Source organism: Platichthys flesus, chromosome 19 (assembly GCF_949316205.1).
Source record: "Platichthys flesus chromosome 19, fPlaFle2.1, whole genome shotgun sequence".
Lineage (NCBI taxonomy): Eukaryota > Metazoa > Chordata > Actinopteri > Pleuronectiformes > Pleuronectidae > Platichthys > Platichthys flesus.
This window is the reverse complement of record NC_084963.1, coordinates 12,499,302-12,511,665: the sequence shown is the minus strand read 5'-3', so window position 1 is coordinate 12,511,665 and position 12,364 is coordinate 12,499,302. Positions and strand designations below refer to the sequence as shown.

At 42.4% G+C, this 12,364-nt stretch overlaps 2 protein-coding genes across 2 annotated transcripts in view; both read right to left on the bottom strand.

The window, feature by feature from the left end:
- The window catches only part of csgalnact1a (chondroitin sulfate N-acetylgalactosaminyltransferase 1a), a 35,643-nt gene extending 28,880 nt beyond the window's left edge, over positions 1-6,763 (bottom strand). Inside the window, exon 1 of the mRNA XM_062413332.1 lies at positions 6,639-6,763. The gene's annotated coding sequence lies outside the window, so the exon portion shown is untranslated. The remainder of the gene's footprint in view (positions 1-6,638) is intronic.
- Positions 6,764-10,213: 3,450 nt separating this feature from the next.
- Positions 10,214-12,364, bottom strand: nxnl2 (nucleoredoxin like 2). Its single transcript, XM_062413242.1, has 2 exons — positions 11,754-12,364; positions 10,214-10,984 (listed from the first exon to the last, which is right to left on the bottom strand). The coding sequence occupies exons 1-2, from the start codon at positions 12,053-12,055 to the stop codon at positions 10,816-10,818; spliced, it is 471 nt and encodes a 156-aa protein (XP_062269226.1). The 5' UTR covers positions 12,056-12,364; the 3' UTR covers positions 10,214-10,815.

Sequence of the window (12,364 nt, the reverse complement as noted above, 5' to 3'; positions counted from 1 at the left end):
CCATCAAATGTGTGAGGCGTTCGAGAAACGACCCTGTGACCCTCTCGTCGAAACAAACGTGGCATCTCAGTCCTGCTGTCGGACTGAGAGAGGAGGCGGGTTTTGCTCTCTGCTGGGGTTCAAGCTCCCTCTTGGAGATATGCACTGACAACACACGGTAAATACGATCAAAGACGGAAGCTACTTGCTGATGCATTCATCGAGACGGTGGGAGTGTGTGTTTGCGGGCGCATGAGGATATGTGAGTGAGAGATTGCATTAGAGAGACCACAGAGAAGATAAGGTATTTCGGCTTTAAAGGGTCATACTATAGTTTTTGCAGATTTCAGCTCTCAAACTGCAAAACCTGCACTTCACATGGTGGCTGACAAAATTCAAATGCAGGCTCGGGAGGTTAAGATGATTCAAATAATTTGTTCCCCCTTTGAAACCATTGCTTTCCATTGCAGCGTATAAAAATCTATTAACGGATTCATGAAACTTGCTTGAGTTGGGTAATCCATTGCAGTGAACATTAATTCTGCAATGAGGTTTTTCAGTGTTTCATAGCGATAAATGCAGAGTTTATCCGTTTAAAGGAGCGATCCAGTCATCACTAAACGCCATAGTGCCCAAAATATCCTAAAAAGGTAAAATAATTTTTGGTGCAATTTGTTTTTTGAGCTTCTCACAGCGCTGATGTGTCCAAAGTACATGTTGGGGTGATGGGAGCTTATGGAGCAATGAGTGAAAACTGCAACTGGTCAGCATGGACTGCTTCTGTTGTCTGCAGGTTGTTTGAAATGAAGATTATGTGCCTTTATCGTAGGATTTAACTAACACACAAATAGACAAAACCATTTACTGCAAAAGCCACTGTTCACCATGATCTCTGGTCAAGTGTATGTAACAACAGTAATGCTGCGACCGCATGGAATCATCTATGTCTGTTTGTCTGTTTTTTTTGGTTTATGTTACCTGGATTACGGCAGAACAACCAAACTGATTTCCCTGGTGGAGGGATGAAGGCCGAGCTCCGAGCCCTGAGGAGCACCCATCAAATTTAGGTGCGGATGTGGATTAGGCGGCGGATCCAATAAATGATGATATAAACATTGTTTATGTTATCAGACAACTTCCACTTGGCGTGCTCCGCCACACGATGCATCTATTGCCCTTCTGTCAGTCCCATGAGGAGGATCCCTCACATCTGGCTCCCTCTGAGGTCTTTATGTTTGTTTTCACTGCTCGTTTTTTATATGAAAAGTGACATTAATCTTGAGACATTAAGGGCAGAATCTGGGTTATACAAACACAATTTGAATGATTCAATGATTGAATTATTGATTGATTGACCCCCTCTTCTCTTTAATATTTTGACTACACTACACAGGCATGTGGAGGATTGATGGAGGGACTTGCTTTATATCACATAGTAAATGAAAGAATAAAAAACATAGTTACTGTGAATGTAATTAATGACATGACCAGATTACTTAAGACACATCTGTGGTGCAATCAATGCAATAATCTGATGCTGAGCTACAACTCTAAACCTAACTCTTTAACTCCTTGTATCAACCATAAATGACTTGTAGTTCCTGGTATCTCCCAAACACTTAATCCTCCTTTCCACCCTAAGGAAACAGTAGACCTATGTTATTTTACAGCAGACACTTGGACTTGTCACAGCAGGAAATGCACATGTAACTATAAATCCAACAACAGTTTAAATGCATTACGTATCAAATTCCAGGGAGCCTGTATTTTACAGTCACAGGAATCTGAAACCATAACCAACACCTCCTCCCTTCTCTCCCTCCTTCCTTCACTCCCTCCCTCCCTGAGTCAAACGCAGCCTTCCTTACACTTTTTAGAATCACCTGTGTTCTCTCTGCGATGACCCGCCGACATGTCGACCCTGGAAAGAAATGTTTAAAGTGACTCTTTGTTCGACCGTCCATACTTGATAAAAGCTCAGATAGCTGTTACTCCAACTCCCCCGACGTACAACACAGGGTTATTGTTTAAAATGTGAGGTCTATTTAAAACGCACAGAGATAACCTCTCATGACACCGTCAGGGGGCATTTTCCTCACACTTGACAAAGACATCACACATCTGCACTCGCAGACTGAGCAGCAGTCAGAACGAGGAGCGGGCAGCAGGTCGACCAATTGGAACTGCTTACAACACATAACTTCACAAGAATAATCGAGAAAAATCTGTCATTCAGACTTGAGTTTAACCACAGAGGGGTTCCACAAGTCAATTAAAGTGTAAACTTACAAAATAAATGGAGGTTTAAATTGTGGATTGGTCCTTCAATAAAAAGCCAAATTCTGCCTTCTCTTTAAATGTGTACTCCCCAACCCCCCCCCCCCCCCCCCTCCCCTTCACATCCATTAAGTCCAACATGTTTACATGAGAGTGCATGGATGCATTCATCTTTTAAACAGTACCCCTCCCCCCTCACACACATCCACTCTCTCACTGCAAACAACCTGACGAGCCGCACAACTCCTCACATCCAAACTCCTCTCCACGTCTACGTCTCTCTCTCCGTGTCTCCCCGCAGTTAAGGTCAAGGGCGTTTAATGCATTGACGTTGGCCTCCGTGAATGTTGAGGGCTTCCTCACAGGCAGATCTGTCTGAACCTGCCCCCCCAGGCTACCACTCTGTAAAACTAAGGAATGTCCTTTGGAGATGGAAACGAGGAGGAGAGATTCATTAAGATACATTTTAAGAATTAGTGTGAAAAAGGGAAGGCGGTGAGAGCGCCCACAGATTACTTGAGGGGAGAGACTAAGCAGTTAGATTAGACACATAGGGTGAGGAGAAAAATAAGAGCAGGGAGTGAGCGTGAGGGAGGGGAGGAAAGAGAAAGAGAGAGAGAGAGGAAGAGAAGGCTTTCTTTGATGTCTCTTGTCCCCTCAGGTGATTCTCCCTCCCTTTCATTAGGGGCCGGTTTCTCCGGATCCTTCCTGTCAGCGTGCCATCTGGAAGGCCCCTAAAAAAAAAAAACACTACCAAACACTACACCCCTCTACTTACTATACAAGCGTCCTGTTTGCCACTCCCCCCTCCTCCCCCCCTTCTCCTTTTCTGCGGTTGGTCCTCAAAGTGTTCCATGTCTTCGCCGTTAGGTTAGATAGTGTGGATGAAATTTTAATGGTCCCCATGGGGAAAGTGGGTCAGTGGCCCAGACAGATGGATGGACGGATGGATAGATCTTCTTTTTTTTTTTTTTTACAATAAACAGTGGATAAAAAGACTTGAACTCCCACTGCAGTTCCCTAAACTCTCATAAACTGTTCTTGTGCCCAAGGGTTTTGTGCAAACTTGCCTACAAAAACCACTGTACACTACCTGCCCAGCAACAAACAGCCAACTAGTTGGTGAACGAACTGGTTGACAAAGAGCCAAATATTCTTGAGAACTGGTGGAGACCAAAACATAAATACAAGGACAATGAATATTGGACTTACATTCATCAAGCGACTTCAAGTAAATGTTACTGTTTTTACCATGTCGAAAACCATTGGCCAATATGTACAATATTGTATATTCACCTAAAAAATGGTGAACCCAATAAAGCAGCTGGTAGATAAAGTGACAAATATTATTGGGCACTGGTGGTGAACAAAACATAGCTACCATATCAGGTGAAAGACCAGCAACACCAATAAACATCAGTGCAAATAAATGCTATGTTGTACCATGTGAAAAAGAAGACTGTATAATATATTAGGTCCAGAAATGGTGAACACAACGAAGCATTAAATAAATAAAGTGCCTAATATATTAATGGGAACTGGTGAAGACCAAAACATTGCAATAAGAACATGAATATTAGAGTTATATTTGTTACTTGACTCCAACTTGATTATTATGTCAAAAAAGACTAATGGCCAATATATAGCCAGTGTCAGTCAGGTTATATATTCAATATATCAGATTTTTATTTATTCCAGCAATATGTGACATATCTTTGCTTCTTCTGAATACTCAATGTACAGAATGCACATATTGTACATATTTCATTTTTGATTTTGTAAATCTTTCGAAGCTTATATTTCTAACCCACAGGAGCTATTGTAACAAACACAATTTCCTCCTGGAATTCATAAAGTATTTCTGATTCTGATTCTGATTCTGATAAGGGACCAGATAGAATTACGTTGTTTGTTCATAGCCCATCTCACAATGCTTCGATAATCACATATGAAGAATCTCTAGTCACTCTGATTTCAATCCAGAATGAAGAGCGGGAACAACAAACCTTGATTTGAATGTTTGGTGATCAAAAGAACAATCTGTGATCCACACCAAAACACTGGTCTCTTCCAAAAAATCCAAAACTATGACAACAACCACCACTAGATAACAATACAATGGGCTGTCTATGCTGACAGGACAAGCTGTCGCTCACGTCTGCATAATCATGGTGCAGTATAATAAATCTTATTCTGTACAGAAAGACACTCCCTTCACATGCCCCGCAGTTCCTGAGTCTGATTTTACAAGCGAGCAATTATGAGTCTCTGATAACATACAATACAACAACATCTGTTCGTCTCTCTGCACATCCTCACCTTTTCCGACTCCATGCCATGTGAGTGTAACAGAGGTTGACTCAATTCATCTTGTGCAAAGCGCCCGAGCTCGTTACTTCCCTCTTCCTCACCGGACAGTCAACCACCACACAGCGGTTATTTCATTACATGCGAAGGTAGAGAGAGGCTTGTGGTTTGGGCTTTTGTGATGTTTACAGCAACAACTGCAGCCTGAAGCCGCTCCACCTTCTGCCGCTGACACCTTCAACGCCGGTTTGCGTGAGTGAAATCCCTCCAGGCGATGTACCCTTCAGTGGCAAACCATTTGATTTAATAGAGTTTTATAAAGTGGCTTCCTCCAAATGAGCAAAGCCAACTGTAACATCATCAGGGGTAATTTGTCAATACGCTGCAGGGACGTTACATCACAGCCATTGAAATGTCAGTGGGTAAATATCCTGAAAGACTCTGTCATCTGATCCGTGAAACATGAGAATGCATGTGGAGTGGAGAACACACACGATCCCGGACTCAGACATGCGCTGAACTCCGCAGAACCTCTGTGTGTTCTTCAGAGGAGGGGCGTGTCAGAGGCTCTGGATTATCTGCGGACGTTCTCCGCCTGGCCTCCTCGTGTAAAGTCAGCAGAAAGTTGGAAGAATCTGATGTGAGAACCGCTGGATTCACCGCAAGCGCATTGGAGGATTTGTTGCTGCTGTGAATGCATCTGTGCAACTGTGTTATTTTGGCCGCTAAAATATGAGTAGCCTTTTAGTGGCTAAATTTGGACCAATGAAATTGCGATATCGTCCAGTCATACAGAACAAAACAAAACAATAACTTGTGCCCCTTATCATGGGACACTGTCCCAAGCCGACACTATTTTTGTTAAACTTCAAAGTTTAAACATTGTGGTTTGCAATTTGCTCAAGATGAAAAACCATATCGCTTTACAAGGAACTATAGCCTCTCTGCACTAATGCGTTACCTTACAATAGCATGGAGTTGGGGGGGAGGGATGCCTTTTTTCAGGCCAGAGCAATGGCCCCCTCAAAACGACTGTGAACGCCCCTGATACACACGGAAACACACGCACACACACACAGTATGGATCACATATACGGAGCGTCTTAAAAAGGGGAACTTTCTCTTCCAGGCACAGAAGCACATATATGTCATCACGTATCACATCATTCCAACTCCAGTTTATCAGCCGCAGAGGGACGGAGGCTCAGTCGTTTACCCTGAGATTATTACAGTGCACTGTAATGTACACACTCTCCAAAGGCTGCCTTGCTAAACAACCTGAAATCCCACATAATCTCCACTTTCATTGTTCCAATATGAGAAAAACAACTCGCAGGCCAAATATTTCCGGGTGCTGGGTGCCTGTTAGTGAGGGCACTAAACAGGATTAGAGCTGTTTCCCCGTTAGAGATCTGCTCTCTCTCTCTCTCTCTCTCTCTCTCTCTCTCTCTCTCTCTCTCTCTCTCTCTCTCTCTCTCTCTCTCTCTCTCTCTCAGTATGCTGTGTGTAGTGGATGTGCATGTGAGTGAGGTGTCCAGAGTGAAGCCGGCACTTTCACTGAGTACATGTCATTTTATTATGTGGAACCACTTCTAAAGGCTGTGGGTGGATTTGTCTCCTCTAATTCCTCCATATCACTTGCTCTCAGGTGACTCACATGTTGACAAGGCGGCTGCTCTCAACAATATTATCTCTTTTACTTTGAAGACAACTTGCCACAAATCCATTGATTAGTTTGTACATAATCTTATTAGGTAAATAGGAGAACACTTAATCACAGACAACAGAAGATTATGTATTATTTCCAGTGTTTGCTTTTATGGTCAGTTTTTTATGTATGGAAAGAATTCCAATTAATTGAATTCAAATTGATAGTTAATTAATTCATGACGCCATATTAAAAGTAGATAAATATCACTTATAATTAACTTTAAGTTTAAATTGAGTGACAACTTACAACAAGCACCCTGTTAAGATATTAGTATTTTTATTAGAATTCATATAGGATGGTTGTATTGGCATGGCTACATCTGTCATATCCCTCCAGTGTGATCCCTCTCCCCCGCTCAGCTCACCTCTCTGCAGCGGGCCTTGCTTCAGTCCATCCCGGGTGGAGGTTTTGTTTCTGTCCCGGTGCTGCGGTCCCGGTCCCCGGTCCCGTCCTGCAGCCGTCCGCCGGTCCACAGCTCACAGAGCGCGGGGAGCAGCTTGAGCGTGTGTACCACCGAGCACCGTGAAGCTGACCGGAGACCGGCCGAGCACCTCCGTAAAATGAGGGGAGGCTGCCCTTCAAAATAAAATTCACCAGCAGTTGTCGCTCAGTAATAAACTCAAACTGCGTGAGTTTATAGTTTATTATTTATGTGATGGTTAAATATCATGGATATAGGCCTTTTAATGACCTAACATTCTGTCCAGTGCACATTATAACCTTGATGCTGAAACTATTTATTCATTGATTTTAATTAAATCAATTTATCTGAATCATAGATTTAGATCAAACCTGCAGTGTCCAATAAATAAATAAAACCAAATGAAATATAAAAGTAGGTCTCAAGGCTGACTTATTTGGGCTTTGGGAGGTGCAGCACTGCATTCAAATACTGTAATATAAACATAATCTTAAGGCTTAAAACTGTGAAGGAATCTTTCTTGGTTCATGACTGACCTGGTAAACATCTTTAAAAATGTATCTGATAAGTGATGTTAGTAGTTCTTCCCCAAGACCCAAATAGCAACCGCTTAAAGGGATAGTTAATCCAAAAATGTGTAATTATGCAGTTTGAGGAAAATTCAAATGTCTGGGTTTTACGGACGCTTGGATGAAACCACAGGAGCAGGATGAAGGTGTTTTATGTTTTTTTCGATTCAATTCTATTAGATTTGGCTGCAACTCTGTTTACCCCTGAAACTCCACAAGTGGTTTGTGGACTCAAACCCTTAGCCCACCATTAACCTATCAGGATAGTGGTGACGAGATAATGAGTGTGTTTTCCTTTTTCTGTGAACTATCCCTTTAATATATAATAGATCATTATTCTTCATTTATATCCTAGCTATTCTGAAATCAGAAAAAATAAACATCCAAGCCGTGATTGTGGATCATGATTGTTGATCCTGATCGTCGTGGCAGTTGATCATGGATAATGATTAAAACTAGATTGCTTAGATGTACAATATGCCCTTGTAGCCGTCCATCAAGTGAGCTGCAGTGTTGTTTTATTTTGAAGGCTTTCAGTGGAAACTCTGTCGCTACCATGTTGAGCTTGACTGGCGCTCCCTCCGTGCAGGTCCGCCGGTCCACCCAGCTCTGCACCTCCCTCCCTCCCCGCCTGCCCTCACATAAAGACGGCCTTGTTAGTTGCTTCAAGACACCGTTAAAGCAGCAGGAAACACTGCTGCCTTTCATTGGTGCAGCCGGACAGAAGTCCTGACTGACTCCCAATGTGAAGTCCACATAAAGATCTGTCTTCATTTCCACTCATCTGAGGCCCTGTGGCTCTCAATCAGGCAGGAGGCAAATATCAAGAGGAGCTGAGGAGACATCACATGTAGTGTCAGTGTGACGAAGCCAGGGAGAACTGTTTCAGTCACACAAGTGAAAGAAGCAGCAACAGTCCAGAATGTTCAAAGCTATAGTTAAAACTTCAGATAAACAATAAATATGATCATAATAATCATAATTTAAATTTCAGTTTAAATCAATCCTGAAACCAACTGGAGCCATAGCAAAAATAATACAATAGGTGTGATCGTTGCGATTGATGTGATCAGATCTCTTAGTTCTAGTTAAGAGCCTATAGCTGCTGAATTTTGTAGCTTGAATTTCTGTATATCATATTATTGAGTTTCAATTATTGATGCATAATGTGTTCGGGAACTTTGAAGTAACTACTGGACATTAGAGTCTCTCAACTTCAAAATAAAGGTTTCAGGTTTTAACATCACACGGGTTGAAGTTGCACATTAGACCATATTGGCCCTCAGTCGAGTCTCAAGGCCCCAAATTAACTTGGTTAAGCTGTTGCCCTTGGCCTTTGACCTATCAGGTGAAAACCTTCCAAAGTAATGATTCCACCAAGGCTGGTGAAAATGTGCTGTTAAGTTGTTTTGCACACACATGCACACACACGCACACACAGGTGTGTCTCCATACGATTTCAGAGGACATTACATTTACTTATTGTAATTTCCTGGAGACTTAATCCAACTTTAATCATAGTAACAACTTGACTCACCTTAACTTAACCTTTACCTTAACCATAACCATAACCTCAACTTAACATAGTCAAGAAATCCAGACTGAAAGTGACTTTCAGGTAATTTATTCAGTGTTTGTTGTAGTTTTTCTTCTCTTCCAGTTACGAACCTTTTGTGTCTTTGCAGCCGTTTGCATCCTCTTGGAAGTTTTTGTATTTTCCTTTGTGTGGCTGGTTTTGTGTCTCTCATCATGGTTTGGATCATTTTACCGCAATATAGTCATTTTTGTGCTTACATGTCTCTGTTGTCCTGTTGTGTCTCTGTAATTGTCTGTAAAGTTGCTTTCACTCTTTGTAGTTTGTTATTTTTTATGTTATTTGAATCCAAACATTTTGCGTCTCTTTGCAGCTGCTGTGTGGTTTTTCTTTGCCTCCCTGTCGTCATCATTATGTTGTTTCACATCTAGTTGTGGTCATTTAATTGACTTTCCAACAGGAAATGATAACAGCCACTTCCTGCTGAGGCTCTGATCCCTCGGGGCCTCTGGGCCTGAGCCACATTGGCCCGCTCACTAATCCATGCATGGATTTTACAGTAAAGTGGGCCAATAAAAACAGTGTAGTATTAGTATCACAGTGCACATACATTATGCTGAAGAAACTCAAACAGTTCAGTATCAGTTACCTGGAGCAGAGTGGGGGATTTAAATTGGGTGAGAAACCACATCATCATGATCCTCTAGTATAAATGAGCAGACGTCAAATCGATCAAACTGCTGGTGATGTGTCTGCTGACATGTATTCACATTATGTAGTCATCAGGTGTAGTGTGTGAGAGACGCAGGGTAAACTGACCTCAAAGCAGGTAAAATCAAGAGACGTGGACACCTTATCAATTTCAAAAATGAAAACATGGTGACCCCGTGTGGTAGAAAATGAAACAGCAACCTTCATAAATCTGAAAAGAGGCACACCACAGGGAATATGATACTCACTACTGTGGATCAGCGAAGTTTGCGTTCTACTGGATAATACACGTCTACTGCGAAACGAGTTGTTATGTCTCTAAGACAATTGGCCTTTGATGATGCAACACGTAAATGAACGGAGCCTCGGGACTCGACCTGGTGTGACATGGTGTTCTTCTGAAAAACCTGCAGCTTCAAATAAAAACAAAGCAGAACGAGCTGGAGACGTCGGCCTGAGCTGGCTCATTATAATGTCATCACACATGTTGGATGTTTTTGTGTACAACGTGATAACAGCAGTGTCAGCCTGCACACGAGAGAAAGGCAATTAGGACCAAGGATGTGGATGTGCCAGCGTGTTGGAAACAGTGTCCTGTGGGCCTTCTGCATTTTAACGATGCAAAGGGGAATTACTCCGCTTGCAAAGTGCGGGACGTAAACAACGACCACAACGTGAGATGCACACAATAAAAATGAATGAAATCCACAGAATATATATGTATATTTTAACAATTAACATTCTTAGCAACTCATAAAAAAACAGGATATAAAAAATATACAGGCAGCTCAATGTAGAACTACAAGTCAAACTTTTGGAAACATACAAAGGCAAGCTCTCTGAAGAGAGGCTGTCTTCACTGCAGGTGGGATTCAGCTGTATGTTCAATTAGTGCAATAGCTTATAAAGAACATTAGTTCAATATCCTTTTTAACAATGCAAATTTACTGTAGCCGGTTTCCATTATTAACAATAAAGAACGGATTTCCTAAAGCCCAACGACAGAGAAGCCTGAGATTTCTCTTAAATGCATAGGATCATTGGTTGAAGACAATTTTAAAAAGATCTAATCATGACTTGTGAGGAGTTCAATCTTTCCTTTTGAAGGATTGTACAGTGCTTCAGAGTTTAAGTGTCCAATATAGAACCAGAAAAAGCAAAAAAGAGAGAGAAATCTAAATTAAACAGATTATTGTGTAACAGTAATGCTTCTGGATCATTCCTATCCCTTTTAGCCCGGACACAGGAATTCTTCACTTTGGTTTCGCTCAGGCCTCGCTGTGGTTCCTTAACGTGAAGTCGTCTCCTAACCATTAAAGTTCTGAAAGACCTCGGCAGCGTCCAGCCAGGACCTGAAGCAGGCCAGGCCTCGGTCTCTGATCTGTTTCCGGCCCTTTTCCGTGATCACGTCTCCGTTCTCCTTCACGATCACCAGTTTGGGCACCGACGTGATATTGAAACGCTGCTTCAACTCACTGAGAGAAAAAAGAGACAGAGGCAAGGTCTACTTTTAAAAAGATACACATGGAAGAACTCTACCGCTGTGCTCCTTCTAAGATGTATATGCTTGAACCTGATGGAACAAGAAGTTGATTTGTATTTACTCATTACTTAAAGTACTGTATTTGTAGTACTTATGTACAAATCTGAGGTATACAGAAAATAGAATTGGCCTCACTTTGACCTGCTATAGGATTAAAAGGCCGCTTGCTTCCCAAAGAAAGATCTTAATCCATTAGCTAATTAATTGAGTTGTTAATTAATGAGGAATTAATCATCAACTCTTTTTAAGGCTGATTCATGGTTTCGTCACCTTTTGAATGGTAAACATTTCAGCTTCTTCTTAAATATTAGGATAAACTGCTTCTCTTTGTCAAATATGATTTTCATCTAACGTGTGCACTTCTATGACACTTTGAATTTGGGGACATGTTCTAGCTCTAGTTGAAAAGACAAAAACATTGTTGTATTGCCATCGAATGGAATTGGACAATTATATTGTGATGATTATGACTTATTGCCTAAAATAAAGCACGAGATGATCATTGACGAGATCAGACTATAAACCAGTTTGAGATGAAGTTTGCGTCCTCAAATAAACCTAATCCCTGACAGGGTGACCCTCACAAGCATTTTACATAATCCGGAGCACAGCCTAAGTCTCAGTATAGACACTCAGTGTTAGAGAGTTCTGTTTGTTGGAGGTTTGACGTTAAACTCGTTGACTTTCATTGCAATACTGACTGTTTGTATTCGTCCGTCCAGGGCAGAGCCAGCCAGTCCCCGTGCATGTCGTGGTAGTACTCCACCATGTCATCGCTGGACTTGTCGGAGGAGACGAACACGATCTCGAACTGTGCCGGAGGTTCGCCCTCCTCCACCAGCTCCGTGTAGAAGTCGCACAGGACGGGGGTGAAGTCCCGACAGGGCGGACACCACCCGGCGGAGAAGTAGATCCCCACCACCTTGTTCCTCAGCGCCTCCTCCGGGTCCACGATGTCCCCGTCCTTGTTGAGGAGGGTCCTCCCGGTGAACACCTCCACCATGTCTGCCCCAGCCTCGGGTCGCACTCCTCACAGCAAGACTCCCAACTTTAGTTTAACTCATTCTGGTCAACACCTCCGCCTTGTTTACCGGTAGGAGACGAAGAAGAGGAGAGGGAGGACGCTCTGATTCTCTGAAGAAGTCTGACCCACTTTCTTTAAACCTTCACCTCTCTGTGAAATCTACTTACATCCGATCCCCTTAATCACCGCCGGACCAATGAGGAGGCGAGAAAACAGTGTTGTGTTCCCTCGAGCACGTGGTTGTCAGGGAGGAGACACTCGTTCTACACCGCAACACTTCCGGGTTGG